This window comes from Chroicocephalus ridibundus, chromosome 2 (assembly GCF_963924245.1).
Source record: "Chroicocephalus ridibundus chromosome 2, bChrRid1.1, whole genome shotgun sequence".
Taxonomy (NCBI): Eukaryota; Metazoa; Chordata; class Aves; order Charadriiformes; family Laridae; genus Chroicocephalus; species Chroicocephalus ridibundus.
Window position 1 is genome coordinate 38,340,945 of NC_086285.1, and position 22,700 is coordinate 38,363,644.

Consider the following 22,700-nt stretch of genomic DNA (forward strand, 5'->3'; position numbering starts at 1 on the left):
TTTGCTGGTTTTGATGGATATTCTACTAATCAGCAAGGTAGGAAGTATTGAACGGGTATCAAAACACGGTCCCTGCCGCTGCAGAGGGTTACTCAAGCAACAGTCTATAATTCAGATGCTCGGTAATCAACTCAAGGCATTGCGACAGTTTGAGTTGTTTTTGTTAATAGAGATGAAATTATGGGTGTAACTAGCTGGCAGTCTTCAAACAGACTTTTGCAAGCTGTTTACTCAGCTGTCCCAGGGCAACAACTGCATACGTGAAGTGAATTCTTCCAATATCTCTGCTGTGGTATATTTAATTTATCCTATTTTGCCACAGTGTGAGAGAAACAAATTTTGAAGAAAGTAGGATTCATGTCAGATGCTACACTGCAGCTAGGCTGGGATATTAGCTGCGCAGTTTGACATCATGGGCGAAGATTTTGTTACTTCAAAGTATATTCTTACTTATTTCCCAGTAATTTAAACCTCCAGAATCAAAAGGAGAAAAAGACCAAAGAAAAATAAATCACAGTGTGTCTAGTATATGGACAAAGATGAGTTTCATTTTAAAATCAACACGGCTAATAACAGTACCCTCTGGAAGCAGCTATGGAGATTTGTCTAATTCTAGTTTAAACGAGTATATGCCTAGTTTAAGTGGATATAATTTGGTCTTCCCAAACATGTACCAGTTTAAAAACACTTTTAAAATAAATTATTACTCCTTTTGGGGCCAAATCCTGTCAGATGCATATTGCTCTTGATAACATTACTTCTTACTCGAAATATAGTGATTTTAAGGTCAAAAAGACACATTCATCTGTGCCTCCATGGTTTTCAGTCAGAAGAAGATAACGGAAAAAATAGTCTTTCGGAAGTATGGACTTTGAAGACTGGTGAAATTATATTGGGCCCTCCTTTAAAAAAAATAATGATTTTAAATGAGTAAGGTCATCTCTAAATCTTACTAAAATATTTCAGAATGCTTCTATAATGGGGAAAAATGCTGATAAAATTGACGGGAAAGAATTAGGGAAAATTTTAAACAACTTGCAGGCAGTGTTAGCTGCCACTGAATCCTGTTACATTTTCCTCTCCACCTCAAACATAATATGAAATAAAATAGTAAAGCAGTTCTTCCAGCAAGTGCAACAGAAAAGGGCTTGAGATAGGAAGTAATATTGCGGTGTGATTCAGAGCTGTTCAGGGCAAAACTGGCTGTAATACTTAAGTACAGAGCGAAACGAAGCCCTGCTTGCTGTCCTGCGCAGCTCTTCGCTAAAATTGCGTATGTGCCTTGATGGATGTTGTGGTCGGAGCCATTTCTGGGGCAGGGAGGGAGGAGGGGAGAGGGAGAAGGGGGAAGGTGAGGCAGTTATAGGGAGTGAGCCCCATCGATCACTCCTATCAGTTGCACAGAAAATTAACTACTTTACAATTCACTCGTGTATATAATATGTCATATTCCTCAGCTCTAGAATAAAAAGGTGTGGCACCGATGCGGTTAGGGCCGAGACTGGCTTACTGTCTTTGGCTTGTGATCAAGTTCATTTGAGCATGTGGAGCTGTTTTTGAATTTTTCAAAAAAATAATTCAGAAAAGTTTTAGCGGGGTGCTTTCAACATTGTTTTTTAAAAGTTGGTAATGTCTAGACTGATTTCTTACATTGCAAAACACAGTGAGTGTCCCTCTCCCTGCAAAACATTCCTTGTGATTCATAGGTCCTGGACACCCCCCCTTAAGAACTGGAGCACTCGAGCTATAGATTTTCACTGTCATAAAGGTGATAAAATACATTAACCTAAACAAAAATGTCTCTGGCTGGCTTATGAGAACTCAAACACAACCAGATGCGGTGCTAACCGGCAGCGCTGGCGTGGACTCGGACGGACGGGTCCAGGTTCTCAGCTGACATATATCAGCGTCGCTCCCCTGCAGCCGCCACCATCCAGCTGGGAGGGGAGGGCAGGGGAGGGGGGCTGCCTGCCTGCCCCTGCCTGCCTGCCCCTGCCTGCCCGCCCGCCTGCCTGCCGTGCTTCATCTGCCAGCACTGACTCTAGAGAAAAAAAAAAAACACAAACAAGCAGCAAAAAATATGGGGTCCTTGCTTAGCTTTACATTTCTTTGGGAACAATTTATGAACTGCTTTTTTGACCGCTGAACGGTTGTTTATAAACCAGGGAGAGATGAGAGACAAACAAGATGAGAAGGGGGGGGAATCAAATAGCCAACCACTTGAATCCAGAATAACTATGTCCTGCCAGGTGATGACAGAGTTGCTTCAGACTTTCTCTTTGAAGGTGCATAGCTTGCTGCACTGGCCAGTGAAGGAGTGAATTTATTAGCTGCTGAGAGAGTAGGGATACCTCATTTAGAAGAGATAAGCTGGCAATCAGAGGGAAAAGCTGTGAGAGAGAGCTTTTCTGTCCCAAAAAAGTAGCTCCTTATCAAGTCCATCTTTGTCAGAGCTTTGAGGAAGCACAACTGCTGAGCTAAGAAGGAAAGGATAGCAGAGAAGAGAAATTTTCTTCAATTCTAGAGCAAAGTACATCCCTACATACACCCCCATGGCCCTGTCTACATCCCCGTGTACATCATCTACTTATCTGAGTAATTTGTTTAGGTCTGTGGCGCGTTACGTGAGAAGAATTATACATTCACTGATTTGTTAGATGAGTTGTACCATTAGATTTTTTTTTTTTGCATTACATTAACTGCCCAAAGCAACCACATAGTTAAAGCTAAAATATGTATATATATTTTTTTTCCTATTGTCTGTTCATAGACATAAGTAGAGTTATTGCCTCTAACAAGGCATAAGAAGGTAGACCCTTATTGCATCCTGGGGACTCGCAATGCCATTGACAGGAAAGAGTTAAAGGGAGCGGGACTGTTCCCTGTTTGTAAGCAAGTCAGCTCTTGGACTCTGTTTCTGGCTCTGCCACTGAGGGCTTCTATGATATTGGGGCAATCTCAGACTTTTAGTTCACTGATCTGTAAAGTGGGTCTCCCACCACCATTAGTGACGTTGGGCTCACCTTTAAAGCAGCGTGAGGTGCGGCAGCACGGACCCACGCAAAGAGGCCAGGCAACTTCCACAGTTGGGTCCGATGTTTACAAAATGCTTCGGGATTCCTGGAAAGCGCGAAGGCTTGTTGTTCGCTCACAGCAGATTGTGTCACCGATTCCCAGGCCAGTTGCCTCATAGACCTGAATTAACCAACCAAATGCTCAGAATATAAAATATTCTAAGTAGCATGAAATTGTGCCTGCTGTTGGGGAAAGCTGATAAACTTTCCAGCAGAGCCAGACTCCGCGACTGCTGGCAGGTTCCCTTCTGCCTGCTCCTGTCTGAAGACCACCACCACCTTCCTCACCTACGTTAGGTCTTCACTAGACGGGTCTTTGTTTTTCTTTGTTGTCTGCCTGATGTTTGAGTGAGCAATAAGATTACACACGAGTTATTGAAAACCCAGGCTGCTGCTGTACTAAATAAAATCAGCACAGGCCCAGATTTATATAGGACAGCTTTGCGTTTAAGTTTAATAGTTTAATTTCACATAATGCTGCCTCACATACCAGATTTTCTGCAACGTGACAGTAAACACTTGTTTCTCTTCTTTTTTTCTGCTGTTGGCAATGCAATACCTGTAAACTTACGGTTTCTTCTTTGGTGTGGTTGTTTATATTTATGATGGCAAGGAGTAAAACATATTGAAACAGTCGTGGTTACAATATTTATAGATTCTGAATGCATATTAAATTAGAAGCAAAGGAGAAGCGGAATTACATTTGTTTTGTAACACTGTACAGTTCAGGCCAGAACCATTCCTGCCAACGCATCTGCAAATGTTTTAGCTCGTAGCTGAGAATCAGAGGAACATTGCTAAACATGGGAGGATGGTATAGTACAGCCCGAGTGTCACCCATTGAACGAAGAACCCCACAGAGAATCTGGCTAGAGTAATTAATGAATCCATTTGGAAAAGTCAGTGCCCTTCAATTAGCCTGAATGTAGCGAAGCAGATGGGATCCTATCCTCCAGGGAGAAAATTGAGAAAGATCCTAAGAAATACTGCATTGGACTGATTTATCTGGGTAATTATAAGCCTCATTTGCACAAAACTGTTCAATATGGCTGCAGTGAGAAAATTAAGAATTTATAAAATGTTGATATGTGGCCTAAACTATCGGTGGTAGTGGAATCATCTGTCAAGCAGGATCTTGGTTCAGAATATTAAACTAATCATCAGCCAGGAGAGGCTGAAAGGCAAACTTGGCCGTAGAGCTGGGGGGCGGAGGGGATGCATTTCCAGTGAACCTTTTGTTAAAGGCTCCTGTGAGCTGATGTGCAGTGGAAATAGTCACTGCCATCCTAATTTGATATGGTGTCCTGCCGCGAAACATCCTGCAAGATTTCAGAAAGTGAAAGAATGCCTCTAAAGAAACAAAAAAATATATTTTTTTAAATGTGAATTTTCTTTAAACATCTGGTAGTGGAGGAACAAAACGAGAAGAGTAACGATAGCAGCATTTGAGAGAATGTGCATTCTAGCCTTATCCCAAGGAGACCCCTCTATCCTTGTCAGCAGTCTTATTTTTACGTCAAAGCATTGCAGGACTTAATTGTATGAGTGGGAAGCCACCCAGTGTCTTTTAAGGGCTAGACTGGAAGCCAGTACATCTATATTGTAACTGTGTTTAAGTGTGATAGAAAAGGAAGCCGGACAGTTTACAGAAGCAGCAAGAGAAAAATAAACACTGTTTATGACAGCACTGAAATATCATAGAAATTATTGTCTGCAGGTTCTACGGCTGAGGGGTTGTTTTGGCTATCGGGAAATTGCACTCCAGCATCATGGACCTTCCACATTTTTTTGTGTTTTTAGACACACCTCAGCTCAGATAGCTCCGAGCAGCATTTTGATCAACACTTTCTGAATTTGGAGCTTCAACATTCAGAAGTCTTGGGCTTTTTAAACAGACAGGAAAGAAAGCTGGTAGTCCTAGATAGGCAGAGCAAAGAAGTGGGCCTCACCACTCTTCCAGCCCTCTGAAATGCTTTCCTAGTTCAGGGTATTTCTCTGCCATTCCAAGGCCAGCCTTTTTTTCTCCCTTTCTTTCTTTCCTCCCTCACAAACGCCCCCTTTTCAAAGCTGACAAGTGGTGGGTACCTGGGCAGCACCCTCCTTGCCCTCTACCCCCTCCAGCAGCTCGGTGCTGTATTGATGTGTTGTTTTGAACACTATCCCCATTGAACTCGAAATTCAAAGTGTATTCATCTGTTTTAATGAATTAAAAAAAAAAAAATCCGTTCTGGGCAGAATGTCAGACATAACAAATGCTTTTAGGGCACTGAACTGGTGGCAGCAAAGCCGTGCGGCTCCGGTTGTAAGCCTGCCGTGCACATTCACTGGTGTGCATAATGTATGCTGTTAAAATTTGTATTCTTTTTTTTTTCTTTTCTTACCTCAGAAGGCCTGAGATAATGCGGTGATGAGCGCACTGGCTGGAGCAGCCAGGGTGGGATGTTCCCACTCCCGGTTGTCCTCCCAGCCCGATAGCAGGCGGTCTGAGACTGGCACAGTTTGGCCTGTGACTGCACCTCCTCGCCCTCTGCTGATAAATAAGCAGGCTAATTGAATTAATAAACAGATAGCTCTTTTCCCTGCCAGCTGGAGCACCATCAAAATGTGTGATAAATTATCTGTCAATGCTTTAACCGCAGGGAAAAATGAAAAAACTAGCTGCCTCAACCTTTCCTCTCCAACTCTTCTCCCCCCTTTCCCTTTCCCCTGTCCACCCAAGCTCCCGATTTGTTTTGCCTCCACCCTCCTCGCCCCTTGTCTTTTCTCCTTTGGCAGATCTCCAAAGAGAAGTAGCCGTGAGAGAGTAACTCATTTAGCCAGGCCGCTAATGGGTTATTAAGGCTGTAGGCGGCTGGTGGGATGCTGTCGTTCCCTGGGAAAGAGGGACAGAGGCTGCGGGAGCGCAGGGCACGTGTTTGGGGTGAGACTGCCCGAGCCTCAGCTGCCAGCGCACAGCGATCTCTTAATTGCCCTTAAATTGTGAACTTCTGTGGCTGAGAGAGAAGCCGCACACGAGGGGCAACGAGGGGTGCGACCAAACAGGAGGAGACAAGGTATCAGGAAGCTCACACCGACTTGCTGGTGTGCCAGCCGAGAGGGGGAACTTCATCATAACCCTTCATCCTGATTGTCACAGAGATGGGTAGTGCGTGAGGCATTTTAGTTTCAAAAGAGAGAGAAATGATGGGAAAGAAGGACTCAGCAACTTCCATAATACAGCCAGGATGTCCCTGCCATCACCTCCCAAAATGCTGTTCCCTTTTGGAAATAACATATGTCTTACACTGAGTCCCTCAACAGCCCTAAGTAACAGGAAAGGAGAAAGATTTTGCTGCTTCACATTCTAGGTAGGAGCCGAATAGCTGAAGTCTCTATGGCATTACCTTGATTTCCAACATACCTGTATTAAGTGCTTGTGTGACTTTACTGGCCTGGTTTCCCTCACTGCATCTCCTCTATAAGCTTCCCAGTGAGCAAGCTGGAAAAGCTTCCCAGTCCCTCTCTTTCTAAAGCAGCAAGAAATGGGAGGTGCTGTAGAGTCGCTGAGGAGTCTGAGATGGGAATGAGATCACAGCGTTATGATCTTGTTCAGAACATGACATTTTTTTCTGGTGCATATGTCAAATGAATCAGACAATGGTAGTGTCAGGAAGATGGATAATGCTGTCGGCAAGGCTGGGAGAGGAGACAGGAAGATGTGTTAAGCACCAAAACCAGACGGTATTTATGCCTTTCTCCCACACTCAGTAGAAGTACACAAGAAATATTAAAAAAAAAATGAAGGTAGGGCAATAGCAGGAGCAACTGGATCCCTGATGTGCTTTTCAGAAGACTCGCCCGTGCTGTGAAGGATGGTGAGCACGGCCGGATAACTGGTGTGCAGGAGTTGCCTGTTCCTGTGATCCTGGCAGCTGCCGCTGGTACGTGGGGAAGGTGTCTGGGTCTAGCGTCACCCTGTCCCCATGGGGGATGCTCACCCACCACGCGACCCGTTCTGCCTCTCTCAGGGTGCTATGGGGACCCTCTGCCTGCCTGTCCCTAGGCAGGGCACCTCTGCCAGGAATTCGCCCTGAAGTGGTTATTTCTGCCCTTTTTCCCTTGGGCAGGAGGGACAGGGAAGAGTCCACAATGAAGCAAGGCAGGATGCGCTGTACCTGTCACTCGGTGCTGGAGAGGATATCCTGCTCCTGGGACAGCTGCTGCAACTGTGGGTCTAGCCGGGCCCCTGACCCGTGCAAATTTGTTCTGTATCCTGTGGTATGTGCTGTAGGAAAGCCAAATCCAGCTGTCCAGAAACGGCAGGATGAGTCAATGGCTTACCAAGCAGGCAGCATCCTTCCCTTCCCTGGGGAAGGCTGTTTTTTCGGTTTGCTCTGACATGTTGCTCTGAAAAGCAGTATTGCCAAAGAGTAAGCATACTATGGAGAAGAGAGTGAGCAGCTGATACTGCATTTTAGTAAGCCATTGCTTGTCAGCCAAGCCATGGGAAGTGTGTGAGGATGCATTCCTACCTCCTTCAAAGACAAAGTAAAACCTGTGAGTGCATATCACAGTCATGCTTTCTTTTTTCCACTGAAAAAAACACATTTGGGGGCCTGATTCTTCTTATGTCTTGTTTTGCGCTGTAGCTGTCCTAAAGCGTATTAAAAATCCTCGTGGCACTGATAGAGTAGCTAGCTGGTATCTGGTAGAGGGTTGAGCTGTTGCTGTTCCTGGAGCCTCAAGTGGCTTTGAAATTCAATGCGTCTGACCCAAGATGCTGCCGTTTAAAAGCAGCTGATATACGCGGGGTGGTGAAAAACAAGGCAGGAACTTGAGCTGTGTGCAAACGGAGGGGATGGCGTTGGAGGTGAAGAACAAAGGGGAGACGGTGGAGGGCAGCAGCCTGAGGGATGTAGTCAGGGGGAGAATATACGGAAAGGTGGGAAGGCGTAAGAGACCGTGCATGAGGGTGTAAAAGGACAGCACATATCAACTCTGAGATGTTGAATGCTGAATATTCGTGATTTCCATGCAGGTAACTCTCAGCATAGATTATATTTTATTTATAACAAGGAAAATTGACGCAAAACTCCTTACGGATTTTATCCATGTACTACATGTCATAAGTGAGTGCATGCGTTCAAAAAGCCCGAAGTCACTATGTTTTCATAGGAAGATAATTGAAAGCTGTCTGCTGAATTAAAATGTTATTTTAATTTTTTGGGTCAAATTCTGGAATTCAGCTTTAAAAAATGTGAAATAACCCATAAGAACATTCTCATTCTATATGTCCCTGTACGGTACTTTAAATTCTAGTCATTTATTCAGAAAAAAAGTAATCCATGAATGCTTTAAAAATGTTTCAGGAATCACTCAACTTTAGAAACGAAGGAGAAAAATAACTTCACCTGAAACTACATGATAATAAGACGTCTAATTACTTGCATTGAATTCTCCAGTTGGGCCAATAGGCTAATGAACATCAATACTCTTTCACAAAGAGCCCTGGGATCCCTAATGGCTTTAAGTGGTCAGGGCTTCGGTTTTAGTTTCAGGGTCTGCTTGGTGTAATCTTGAAACAAAATCTACGGATCAGATCGTATCCTCTACGCAGCCCGTGTGTGCACGTGCGTGCGTGCATGTTGTGTGTGTGTGTGCGCGTGCGTGTGTACGCCCTTGAGCACTGCATGCACATCTGGGATGAAATCAAAGCACTTTTAAGTGCACATGTAGCCCATTTCTAGCTTGCTAGTAGCCCTTTAAATGTGCTGGGTTTAATCCAGGAAAAACGAGTATTCAAAAATCACACCAGTGAAGGAAAAAAAAACCACACACCCAAGTTTTATATACTTGGATGGCATTTTTCTTTGAATATGAATGACTTAATCATAGTCAGCCTTAGTGAGAGGTGGGTGATGAAAGTTCAGAAATCTTCTGACAGAGAGAGACTTTGAACCTGCCTTTCTCATGTCCTTGGTGTGTATATTATGCTCATGAGAGGGAAAAGGAAAGCAAGCAACTTGCATCCTCGGCAAGAAACTGAAGTCACTTTGTAAGGAGTCTCCAGGCTTCAGAGCAGTATTCTACAGAGAGAGATTTTTGTGGTGCTAATCCTGTCTGATCTTTGAGTATAGATTAAAATACCCAAACCCACAGTGTTCTTCCCAGTGTTAGAGAGTGCTCTGATCTGAGGATTTGCTCCGTATCTGGCTCGTGTAGGAAGTTCCCCAAACTTCCTCTGAAATCAATTCCCACTTTTCTCATGTCATGCATTCATAACTGTTCATTGTGGGCTCAGGCAAAAAATGTGTATAGCAGTGCAAGCGCTGAACAAGCTCTTGCCACTTGCATTGTACTAGAAGATGGGAATGTGATTTTAGAAAGCTAGTTACAGCCTTTACTTATGGGAGTGAGGAAGACCCCAGCTCCAGCCCCTTTGCCAGAGGCTTTGCCAAAGTGTTTCATGTCCACTGTGAAGAAAGAGTCTGTGGTCTCTTGGCTCAGGAATGAGCTGTAATACAGGCGTTAGAGAATAGATCTGGACGGTGGGCAGTACAGACTCAGGTCCCCAAGTTTTCCCACTGCCTTGCAGGGGGCTATTAACACTGAGTGATTTTATTGCCACCTCCTTTTTCTGAGTTTTCCACGGGTGACAACCTAGCATGCATGGGAATATCCCATAGATTAATCTGGCAGAGCAACTAAGCTAAAGCTGTCTATTTGGGGAATTAGGATGGTTATTAGGTATGTGCCTGCCTACTGATAGCAGGCACAGGTAATTAATCCCCGAAGTGTCAAGCATTTTGCTGTCAGAAACTTGCCTCTCCAGGGGTAGGTAGCAGCTAAGTAGCAGCTTTCCTTTCGGACTCTGGCACACAGAGGGGAAATCAGGCAGAAGCTGGTTGTATTTCTTGGATCCTTCCATTGGTATTGTATGTTGAAATTATATGACACCATTTGCCAGTAATAAATCACTTTGCTGTCTGTTGTGTGATTACATAATTAAATATCCCTTGTCATGGATACACATGGAGGGATTGACTTAGACTTGGTGGGAATTAGGGGTTTGATTTTTTGAACTTTACATTTCCTGACTCCTGTGCAAATCAAATCCAGTTGTTTAACATTGCATTGAGGAATGATTCATGCAAGAAATACTGTATAGTGAGAAGGACAAACCATACTTTCAGTGCATTTTCTGTCTTGATTATAATTTACTTGTGCATTAAAAATGCCTGTAGAATAGGAACGGAGAATTTAGTGGGTTTGTATTTCTAATCCTTAAAAAGGCGGTGCATTGCACAAGGATAATGATGCTTATCTCCTTCGCACGGTGCTTTGAGATGAACAGAAGGCAATTGCAGGGTGGAGATGAGATGTAAACTCACCGGTGTTTTCTGCTGTCCCTGGAGCCGTGGCCGTTCTCAATGAAATGCTGTCACCAGAAGATGGCAGTTCTGGCAGAGTACCCTTGGGCCACCCTGGCTGCGACCTGCATTGTATTACTTAAAAACTGGCAGTCGTCCGGAGAGGTGTCACTTGGACTGATGTCACCGGCAAGCGTGGCTGCTCGGAGCTCCTCCGTGCCCCGAGTTCAGGGACACCGAAGCTGCTCTTGCAGCTGACCCGTCCTTGAGCAGCATGGTGTCTATTAGTTTTATTGCTTCTTTGATTGTTTGCAGTTGATTCTCACTGCTTTTTTGCTGAAGTTTAATTCAGTTTGTGTTTGGAAGGACAAGGGAGCAAATTTGTTGTTTTTATTAGAGGCTAAGCTGCACTGAAGGCTGGATGACAATCCATTGTTCGTGTTGTTACAAAATCCGACTAAGTAGGGAAGAAAGCACAAAGGAAGGGAAAAGTATAATTCAGATTTGCCAAACAGCCTGAGAATAATTAGAAGATTAGCAGTTTGGCGCTGTTTACTGGCGAGCTGTGAATTAAATGCATCCCCCTTTTCTCTTTACATTAGTGTAATGTGTCAATTCGGTTCTGGATTTCATGTCCTTCACACACCTCTCGCTCCTCCTGCAGTGAATATGCAGGACTGTATTTTAGTGCACAAGGAATGTAAGAGCAAGCGTTTCATGTGGCATCAGAGACTTCCTAATCACCAGTCTCCGAAATGTGCTCAGACGTATCTGCAGTTCACTTACTGGGTGGAAACGAATCGCCCCAATTTGCTTTTAGAATGTGAATGGAACATTTGCGGAGTGGTTTCTGTTATTTACACTGTGAAATGCTCGTAAGCAGCCAACTATAAAAGACCTGAGTGACATTTATGCTTAAGTTCTCTCATCACAGTCATAGCTTGAGGAAAGGATAAAACTCAGTGTGATGCTCTGAAATACTCCATGTATTCGTCTTGGGTGTGATGCTTAGAAGAGCACGAGTGAAAAAGAAAACTTGACCATCACAGATGAGAAAACAATATTAGTGCCTCTGAAGTCAGTGGTATGCTTGCCATGAAGTTTGGCTAATCAAAATTTTTACCCTGAGGTTTCTACCTGGTTGCAGATGTGTGGGGATGCTTCATGTCTGTATTTATTCTGCTTTCCCATCCCTCTTTAGTCTCTTCTTTTCCCTGTGGGGGACTTATTACACCCCTGTATAACAGTGACTCGAATCAAAGTCACTAGTGCAAGAAAATATCTTTGAGATCATATTCCATCTGCCTACAGGGGTCTGATATAAGTTCCTGATAAGAATATACCAGACGTTAAGCTGATAACTACAGCTGGTCTTGTCTCTTCTCTAATTTAGTGGGATTTGGGCATGCAGACCAGAAGGGGAAGAGAGTTTTTTTCTGAGTGCAGCAATGCATACTTATTCAGAACAATTCAATCCTATTCAAAACAACCACTCCATGTCTGTCCCAACCTAAAATTCAGCTGGACAATATAATAGCTTATTGTCTGATGCAAGCACAGATCTCTCAGGTAATAACATCTGTAAAATCTGAGATTTTTTGTCATTTCTCCACTGAGGAATAAATGGAAGAAAGTTGTAGTTTAATGTCATATACAGATTATGGCATATAATATAATATTTATAGCCTAAATGTAACATGCTACAAATATTTATGCATGTTTATATACATGTGAAAACCCCAACATTATTTGAGTTTTTAGTTGTGGGAAAAGCAACCTCCAAATTTACAGTTTTATTTATCATTTTTTCCTTCTAGCAAACTGAAAAAAACGCTCTCTGTTTTTCACTAGCAATTTTGGAGAAAGAAAGGTGGGGCAAAAACCAAGGCAACCTTGAAATACATGCATGATAGAGAAAAATTAGAAAGCAGCAAGATCCTGAACTGCAGAAGTGTTAGGGAAGCTGACATTATTTTTCATTGGTGATCACAAACACTTGTGGCCCATTTTTGGCAGGCTTAGGGTTTGCCCAAAGACGTTCAGCAAATAAATTATGATCTATGTTGATAAAAGGAAACATCAAGCAATTCACTGCACCATGATGTCAGGCTTGAGATGGAGGGAGCACTGTGAAAACTGCCTGTTTCCAAAAAAAACCCCACCCAATGTTCTGGGTACAATGGTAACTTCTTTGAGGTGTTAACATCATATGACATTCAGTGGGGTGGCTTCAGAGTAAATGTGCCAGTCAGGGGCATTACCACGAGCAATAATACAGGCAACACAACGCTTATACCTATGGAGCACTAATATCCACTGTTTCTATTTCCTCCTAAGCATCAAAGACGAGAGCTTAATGTGCTTCTGGCTTCCTGTAGGATCGAAAGGGAATTTTCTCTATTCACTTGATCCGAGGCAAAGCAGGATGTTCTCTGTGAAAGATTTCTTATGTTGTCTGTGTTACTGACAGCTGTTAATGGAAATGCTATGATTGAGTGGAAATCAGCTGTAACTGGTCTTGGTCACCACGTTACTTTGATGAAATAAGAAAAAGAATCAGTAAGGGCCAAAAGGCAGGTAAGATGAGCACCTGCATTTCCTCTTGGCTTGAGGTTGGTGGGGATTTTTTTTCATAATTGCACTATAAAAGGGAGACAAGAGGGATTGTACCCTAAAAAACACTCCCACTGAGGTTAGTAGAAATTTCGAGTTTGGGTGAGAGCAGATCTGAGTAGCAAGCCCTCTGTTTCAGCCCCGATAAGTGAACTGCCAGGTACCCGCAGGCTCTGGTGAAGACAGTCACACAGTTCCTGAAAAACCAAATGGCTGCGGGATCAGGTCCCGGGTTATCGTTTCATTCTAGAGGGGATTTGCTAATGCAATCAGCCTGATAAGCTCAATTTTGATGCCATCGCGTTTTGCTTGACGCTAAACCAAACCAGCTGTTTGCAATTAGCAGACATAAAAAGAACAATAACAAAAATGCAGCCTGCCCTTCCCGCTCCACGCATACTCAATGCAAAGAGTTCACCGAGTTCTGGTGATTTTCCCTCCCTGTGCTCTAACTGAAACATCCAACAAAATTGATCTCGCTGAATGCCACACGGGAAAAAAAAACTAATAGTTTATCATTCCCCGAATGTTTGTGACGGGCAGCAGTGACTGGTTAGTGGAAGATAAAGGTTGCTGCGGGTGCAGGCAGTGCTCTCGCTGCTGCCGAGCTGATCTAAGCACCAAGTTAAAGGGAGGCGAGGGCCGGGCCATGGCTGACGCTGCGCTGGGACAGGATGAGGTAGAGAGCTGGTTTCTTACCAGGACTGGGATCCAGGGCAGCTGGCCCACCCTCCCATTGGGAACAGGGAACAAGGAGCTTGTAAAATACACAGACCAAATGGAAATGACCCCTATTGACTGAAACCAGCTGCATGTCAGACCTCTCACTGTCTCTCTTGATTTGCTATCTCAAATAAATGGATGTGGTAGAAGGGGCTATGGAAAGAAAACAAAATAATTTATTCTCCTTGAAGTCGTGCCACACTAATAAGCCACAGTTTTTACAGCTGAAAAAAAAAATGTTTATTCGCAGATTAAGTTTTTCCCTCTTTTTTTTTTTTTAGCTTTGAAAGCCTGCAGTTTAGAATAAGACATGCTGTAGTTTAGCTTCAGAAGTCTTTGACAAACATAGCATTGCTAGATTTTGTTAGGTATTCATCACATAAAACTGCTGGCTAATGAGAGCTTGGGTTTTTTGCATTTTGATTCAGAAAACAAAGATACGACAGCTTTTGTTGGTGCTTTGGCTTAGATCTGCGTGGCGGCTCAGTCCCATGAAAAAGGTCGTAGTGAGTTTTGAAGAAGAATGATGTGCAGAATGACTTGACTTATTCACGTGTTGTTTTCCATATTTTCCTTGTTATACTCCTGGGTAGCAACAGTTATTCTGAGCATTGTAAAGAGCTGCTTGCAGTAACCAGGGTAGTACTTGAATTTGGAAATGTTAAGGACAACAGCTGCTCAAATCCTCCATTTTATACCCAGAATGGGTTACTGCTATTGATGATACCTTGAGCTCCGTTCTGACTTTAGAGGTAGGGAAGGAGGTATTTAACCTCACTGCCGTAGTTGCCTCAATCTCTTTTTGAGATGATCGTCAGCTTGTGACACATGCCACAGTGCAGTCATGGTTTGATAGGCCTTCTTAAGGAAACTGCTTAAAAGTCATCAGTCTAGTTTTCCTTCATGCAAACTGAGGCACTGATGTGTTTTGCAAATGTATTTTTTCTTTGTTTTAAAAGTCTTGTTCAGCCAACTGATCGTTAGTGAAATAAGCTACCAAATTTGGATTAATGGATCTATTAGAGTGTCTTCATGGAATGACCTTCATGAAGTCTGATAAAACATGTGGGATAAAAACATTTGAGGGTGATACTTTGAGTTGACCTTATTTTTTTTTCTGTAATAGTTTTCTTTTTTTTTTTTTCTCTCCTTAACAATTTGTTTCTTCCTCACTCCCAGGTGCACAAACACAATAGGGCAGCGGCTTTGAACGTAGGAGTCTTTACCTGTGGCCATGCAGTGGAGTTGCACAGACAGATATTTCAATATAAAGTAGATTGACATTGCTGTTCATGGATTCCAAGTGCCCTGGCAGTCACTCTCTTTGCTTCAAAGACAAAACCAAAATGCAGTTTGGTCTGGTCATTGCTCTTCCACTGGCAGATTTTGGCCACACTGGCTTGTAGGATCTTCTGACCGTCATTTGTGACCCACAGATATTGCACACCTCTGTACCTTGTACCACTGCTGTTTCTTGCTGGCTGTCCTATAGGTGGCATCTCTTACTAATGAGCTATCTGCTATTCACTCTATCCTCTGGCTGGGTAATGAATTTTGAGCTAGTTGATGGGTTATTCAGATCACGCTAGTCTGGCATCAAGTGATACTGTGTTCCTCCTTCCTTCCATTTTTATCTTACCATTTTCTGCTGACTTGCATTAGTGAGAGTAAACCAAACTTGTGCTGAGTTCTTCAAAAATGTAAAGAGGTAAGGCTACCTGTAAAGAATGTTCTACATAGAGCAAGATGTAGAACCGTCGATGCAAAGGAGGTTTCCGTGGATTTGGAAGGAGCCCTTCTCCTAGCTGACATCTGTCAGGCTTACTCTTCTAGGGCGCTGGTGATTTCAGTATTCCAAGGGTAGGATGACACCAGCAAGGTGTCTGTATGCCACTACAGCTCACAGCTTTGTTGTGCTGAAAGGGAACCTTCTTTTCTCTGTATTTCAGCTATAGCTTTAGTACACAAGGGCTCTAAGTTGCAGTCCAAAATGTGGCAGCCCTTCTCATTGCCCTTTGGTGGCGTTCAGGTAAAAATGAACGAATCGCACTGATGTTAAGAAGGGTTTTGCCCTGGTCAGGACTCCAGGGCCCAATCCAGTGACAGTAGAAAACATGAGGAGTACAAAACAGAGAGAGGGATTAGCATGTGATAACAACACAACAGACATTTGAACTTGCCAGCAAAGATAGAGGATCAGGTTGAGGCCACCCTCATCATCTTCCTGTCTTTCTGATCAAAGACCAGGTTGGGTGCTCATACAACTGTAGAATATATTCGAGCCTGACTTTGAAAAACACGTCAATCAAATATATTTATCAATGAGTCTTTTACGTCGTATCTGTAGTAAAAACAATAGGGGAACTTTGTTTCGCTTTCATTTCAATTAGACTTTCCTTGTTAAAAGTTGAAAGAATACAAGCTTGATGAAGCTAATGCTACTGAGCTGGCCAAAGAGAAAAGGATGAGAGCCAGTTATTTTTCCTCAGCAGCACAGTAGGAAATGCGTAACGGTTAAATTTCAGTTCAGATGTTTGTATCTTTACATATTTACAGTGGAAAACTAGATTAGAGCCCAAGAATATGTTCTCAAACTGAAATAAGATGCCTTTTATCAAGGGAACAGCAAGAAAAAACCTAAATAAATCTCAAAACACAGGACAAGGCGCCATTTCTACAACAGCGGAAATCTTATTCTGATTGCTTAGACCATCGTGTATGAATGTTGAATTTTCTGCCTTGTTCTGTTCCAGAGACTGAAGGCAGCGCTGACTCATCACCCTGCCGCCATGTCGAATGGGAATATGAACACCATGGGCCACATGATGGAAATGATGAGCTCGCGGCAGGACCAGACGCCACACCATCATATGCACTCACACCCTCATCAGCACCAGACACTGCCACCTCATCACTCATACCCACATCAGCACCAGCATCCGGCGCACCATCCTCATCCTCAGCCTCATCACCAGCAGAATCATCCCCACCACCACTCCCACTCGCACCTTCACGCGCACCCAGCACATCACCAGACCTCGCCTCACCCCCCGCTGCACTCAGGCGGACAAGCACAGGTAGACCTTCGTGCCATGCTGCATCACTCAGTGTTGCTGTTATGCTGAGCCAAAGCTTGATCCCTGTATTGTTTCTTCTTGCTCACGTGTCTTGTTAGATACAGGGCCCTCAGGCTATTCATAAAGGTCTACTACTGGTGGTGGGGAAGCACAAACTTTATTCAGAAAATGGAGTGAAGCAAGAACTTGTTTTGATGCTTAATTTGATAGACGTTTGTAATATCTTACTTTATAAGGAGCTCCAAGGTTTTTGAGTGCTCTGAGCTCTGCAAATTGCCACATATCCTTTTATGGATGAGGTTTATTATGGAGACTAGCATATTATATGTGTTGCTTAATGTGCTTGAAGCTGAACTTCTCAGGTCAAGATTTAAAGAGCTGTATGTGTTCTACTGACAGAAATAGATAGCACAATCTGTAGTGAAGTAAAATGGCACTTCACGTGTATACTCAAAGCAAGAAGTGAGTGTGTGTAAATGAAGAACCTCACCGAATTCAATGAGCTATTTATTTCCTGTCAAGACTGGAGATAGTAGAGGTGGTTTTAAGGTAAGATACGCTGGTTTGGAGGAAAAGAAAAAAGCGGAGAATGACAGAAAGCCCAGATTAGCTGAGAGTGTGGGCAATAGTTGGTAGATGCTATGTCAGGAGAAAAAAAAAATGGTGAATTCAGTCCAAGGAGAGAGACGTACATCAGGAAGGCAATTTTCAATCGGATTCAGGTGATGAGAACTCAGTGAAGGTCTCCATTGAACAAGATGGAGGTCTCCATTTTTGGACCGGATATATTGGCTTCAGCAATTTGTATAATTCGACATCTGAATGTTTCTTGAACTAATGAACTAGTGAGCATGGACTTTAGCAGAGCCATTTTTAAGAGGAATTCTATTAATGTCTTAAGATGATAGGCTTCTGCATCAGGATCACACAAGAAAAATAAAGCTCTGGGGGCAGTGACTGTAACATGTCAGGTCAGTGGAGCAAATTTAAGGAGGACAAGTGGGCAGTGCATAGAATGAGGACAAAGAGGAGTGCCAGCCATAAGAAGTTCAATCTGTGAAGTATTGTGTTGCTTGCAAATACCTTTCAGACAAGCTCTTAGAAAACATTAAAGAAAATGAGAGGATTTGGCTGACATCCCAGTGTCCCACAACATTAACTATTTACTAACATCTAGCTTTATTATTGCAGAGGCTGCAAGCACATGGGATTTCCCTAAAGCATTTGCTAATGAAAAATGAATTGTTAGCTTTAGAGTAACAGTCTAAATAAGAGAGCAGCAGACTCCCCTGTGAGAAGATGTCCAGAGCTTTCCTAAGTTTACTTCAGTTTGTATTTTGTGAATTCAATTATTTTCCCATCTGTTAATGAGTTATTTTCCTTGGAGTTGTTTAAAAACTCCAATAAAAAGACATTATCTCATAACAGAGAAAACCAAAAGTAACCTGATGGCTGTCTTGGAGGTCCATGAGAGATTAAGAATGAAGTTGTGCTTAGCAGACTGAGGACTCCATGGATGAGATGGAGGAAGTCAATTAACCTCTCGCAGGCTTTTAAAACAAGGGAAGTACTACTGACACCTCACCAAGGGGCTGGGAGGATAAACATGTTAATGCAGGTGGAGGAGTCAGATACCATGGTACCACTCCTGCAAAACATCCATAGTACCGCTTTTAACAGGTTTGGAGAAAACAGCTACAAGAGAAAACAAACATCCCAGGTTTAAGGATAAGACAGTGTGGATAAGCCAAAGAGCCAGTGTGCTACAGGCACCTCTTCCTCTTAAATTACGTGCTGCTGAAGCTGGTTTTGAGTCATTCCCCTTAGGACAGCCTCGACACCGTGTGCTTTGTATTATTCCCTGTTAGCTAGGCATCTCAAAAGATTTGCAGGCAGGCAAGAAGACATATGGGCACCAGGGTGGGTAGGTGGGCTGACTGGCAGCCACAAAGCTATGTCAGATTCATTCCAGTCTTGAGCTGGGGCCGCAGTCAGATGAGTTTTGCTGTGTACAGCACGTCACTGGAGGCAACGGGCCCCATCAGGGATCAAGGAGGTCTTCACCTTATCCGTAGGTGTAAGCGTCACCAAGAGGATGGGAATGAGGGCGATGGCTGACAAGGCTGAGCAGGACTTCTAGGGTCAGTGGCTTCCCTGGGCAGCAGAGCTCTTGCTGCTCCTCTGCTCCCGTGGTGCGAGGACAACAGTGATTTCTGAACAGATGCATTAGTGGGGAAAAAAGAAGGGTTTGCAGAGTAATAACGGCATGGTTATTACTTTCTAAGTTCATCCATAGTCCCCATGGTAATGGCCTCTCTGAGAGTCAGATTGCTCCAGCAGACATTAATTTTATGGTGCGTTTTACTAATTATTAACCTCCTTATTCTTTTGAGCCAGATTCTTCCCTTCCAAGCCACCTGCTAAATGACAGCATGGTCCACGCCGCTGTGAGCCTTGTGCTCTCATGCTGAGACTGTTGTTATTTTACACCACACCCTTTTGTAAAGTCAGAATTCATTTCATGCTTTTCAGCTACCACTTTGATATACAGGAGCCCAACGAATTATGCTTTCATAGAATGAATGAAGGAATGGGTATTAGTTTTGTAGGAAGTTGCAAATAACAGAGACAAGTATTGGATCAAGGGTAAAAGTAGAAATCACCTTCGGATAGGTATCTTTCTGAGAAAGAGAGATATTTTATCAAGTTGTAGCTATGTTGCCTCAACTACTACAAAAATGACAATATTATTCTTGTGTTGGTCCCATGAAGGTTTCTTCTTATCAAACTTGCCAGATTAATAGCTTAAGCAGAGTAGCGGTTTCGATGTTGTTGCATTCTGTTAGCTGTCCTACATTTATATTCATTATGGATACGTGATTAGTGTCCTCTTAAAAAAATACTAACCTCAATTTTAAGATATGTTCATTTTCTTTCTTATGTACTTAGGCAGGGCAGCGAAATCCTGCTAGAGACTGATGCTTAGACAGTTACTAAGATATAACCTAATAGATTTCAGGGTTAAGAGCTAACTACTAAGAGTCAGTTAATTATCCCACGTGACATTATTAGTGATGTAATGGCAACCTTTACAATTAATATCTGCCAGAGACGGAGAGAAGATTTTGTTGTTCTGAAAATGCTCTCTGACTGCCCAAAGACTGACTGGTACGTTCAGGAAAGAAATGACTCGCTAGGTATTAAGGAGAAAAAGACCATATGAGGGGAAAGAGGAAAAAAAAATGGGATAAGGAAAGTGTTTGCTGTCTGGTAACATAAATATCAGATCTCTGAAGTCCGGAAAGGTGTTGTATGTGAGAAAATGGAAGGCCTTTGATGAGATGTTGACATTAAAAGGGATCTCTGAGGCCTCTGCACTCAGACATCTTGCTAAAGAGGCGGCGTGCCCGGCCCCAGTGGACGGGGAGCAGCTGGCATCCCTTGGCAGCCATCTCCTGGCCAGCGCTCCTGTGTGGCTGCCGTAGCCCGGGGACTCCAAACCCCGGTGTAGACAGAGGGTTGGACATTTTACCAGCTAACATAAGGACTTAATATGAGCTGAAACTTTAAAAATGAGTCAGAAAGTGTGGGGCGGCTTATTTATTTTTAGGAGGTTATTTTTTTAAAAACATTTTTTCTGCCACTGTGAGAGAGATTCCCTGACTATGCAACATAAAGCTGGGAAGAAATTTGGCTTTATGCAAAAAGCGTTATCAGATGCACAGAATAATTGCACGTAAAATTGCCACTTTAATTGACACGAGTCAGCTGGGGGAGGGAGCAAACTCTTCTTCGCAGTTTGTGGCGAGATTCTAGACAGAAAAGCGACCTCGCAAGACGATAGTATCATTTTAATTGAGACAGACAGAGGTGTTAGGCAAACATGTGTTAATTGCCGCAATTGAAATTCAGGGCTCAGTCTGACAAAGCGCTGAGTACGTCCACTCCCTGGAGTCAAAAGGAAGCACCTTGGAGGTTTGGGCCTTTGCCAGAGCAAGAGGGTTAATTTTGAGTCAACAATTCAGGTTTCCAGAGTGTTCCAGACTGTGCCGAAGCGGCGGCAGCAATGTGAGCAGCGGCTCCTGCAGCAACTCCAGCAATGGGACCCATGGGTCGGATTGGGCTCCTGAGCCCTGAGCCCAATCCAGAGCCCTGTGGCCTGGGCACCACAAGGAAGCAGGAAAGCAGACTGCATGGGGCTGCCCCCACCGTGTGCCTTTTCTGTAATGGCATGGGCCAGTTGCTCTCAGAAGCAGGATCAATACTGTCCCGCACTTGAAAAAGCATAAATATGTATTTTTCCATAGTTTCATAGCAGCAGGGCTGGATGTGGTGCACCTCTGCTGTCAAAGGCAGGCTGCTGAATACAGGAGTGTAGAGACCGCGGGGGTCAAATGGAAATGCTTGAGAAGGGGAATATCCCTTCTCCACATCCCTTCTCCACACAGTGCAGGGATGCTAAAATGCAAGTTTGAGTTTAGGTACCTAAATCCTTTCCCTTGGTCCCAACTGAGGGGCCTTGTGTGATCCCAGCCCTCAGCTTTCTGGCTCCACGCAGGCGTGAAGAGCCTCCTGTCTCCGGAGGTGGATGGGGGAGCCTGTGAAATAGAAATGTCCTAAAATTTTGGAGGCAATTCGGGGGGGGGCGGGGGGGAGAGAGACAGAAATAAGGCCGCTACAGTCTTCTGCTTTGATTAAAACAGTTGCTGAGAGAAACTTGACATTTCAGGTTTGAAATAGGTGGTGGCAGAGAAAGTACCTAAGTGAAATGTTTTTAATAACTGTAAGGGGAAAAATATTTTCCCTACTAATATTCAGAGGATCGTTTCAAAAAAAATCTCCCCTTTGACCACGGCAAGGGTTTGCCAGCAGCTAATTTCAGTGGCATCTGGCGCAGCCTTTTCGACTTGTGCCTGTTGCACACCTCGCCGGGGAGCGGGGCGAGGGTGTGAGATTTCCCTTCCCCTTCCAGCATCCCCCTCCATAACTTTCCCCCCCGTCACCACCCCCTGCCAAACCTCTTCTTGCCCGCCAGGTTTCGCCGGCAGCCCAGCAGATGCAGCCCACGCAGACGATACAGCCGCCGCAGCCGACCGGAGGTCGCCGGAGGAGGGTGGTGGACGAAGACCCGGATGAGAGGAGGCGGAAATTTCTGGAAAGGAACCGAGCCGCCGCCACGCGCTGCAGACAGAAGAGGAAGGTCTGGGTGATGTCACTGGAAAAGAAAGCAGAAGAGCTCACCCAGACAAACATGCAGCTTCAGGTGCGAGCCACTGTCTGCGCCCCCGAGGACACAGAGGGGCTCTTTGTGCTCGGAGGGGACGGCGGGGACGGAGAGCCCTCGCCGCCTTCGGGGCTGCCCCCGCACAGCCGGCGCCTAGCGGGAGCGCGGGCATAATCAAAGTCAATTAATCAAGATGTGTGTGCTTCAATTAAAGAAATAATTGCATTTTAGTGGGATAAGCCAGGAAAAAGCTGTCTTGGCATCTAGAAGCCTTTGCTAGACGGAGATGTATTTATTTTCTTTCCTTGTCACCGCTTTTTGCGGGGATTTTTTTTTGGAAGTGCCATTAACTCAGCTATAAAAGACTTCTTCAGAGCATGTAGCTAACCCCTCATTGAAAGCCAGTGAGATAGGAGTGTAAATAGATCAGTCTACCAGTAAGGAAAAGAATGAAGTGGATGGATGAAAATACCCTGAATATGATAAATAAAACCCCTTCTTATGGTGGTGCCCCTCCTTATGGTGGGCACAGTACTTCTGCCCCATCTGGAGGTGTGCCTGTGCACTGCCAAGGGTGGAAAGACGACTGCGTAATGGCACTCCCCGGAAAGACAGAGGTGTGAGCAGCACCCGGGCACCG

At 44.0% G+C, this 22,700-nt stretch overlaps 1 protein-coding gene across 5 annotated transcripts in view; it reads left to right on the forward strand.

Moving 5' to 3' along the window:
• CREB5 (cAMP responsive element binding protein 5) overlaps positions 1–22,700 on the forward strand; it is a 260,697-nt gene that overhangs the window by 229,536 nt on the left and 8,461 nt on the right. For all 5 annotated transcript variants that reach the window (XM_063325090.1, XM_063325093.1, XM_063325089.1 and 2 more), the window contains 2 exons: positions 16,513–16,836; positions 21,872–22,099. In XM_063325090.1, the coding sequence (XP_063181160.1) occupies positions 16,513–16,836; positions 21,872–22,099 (552 nt within the window). The remainder of the gene's footprint in view (positions 1–16,512; positions 16,837–21,871; positions 22,100–22,700) is intronic.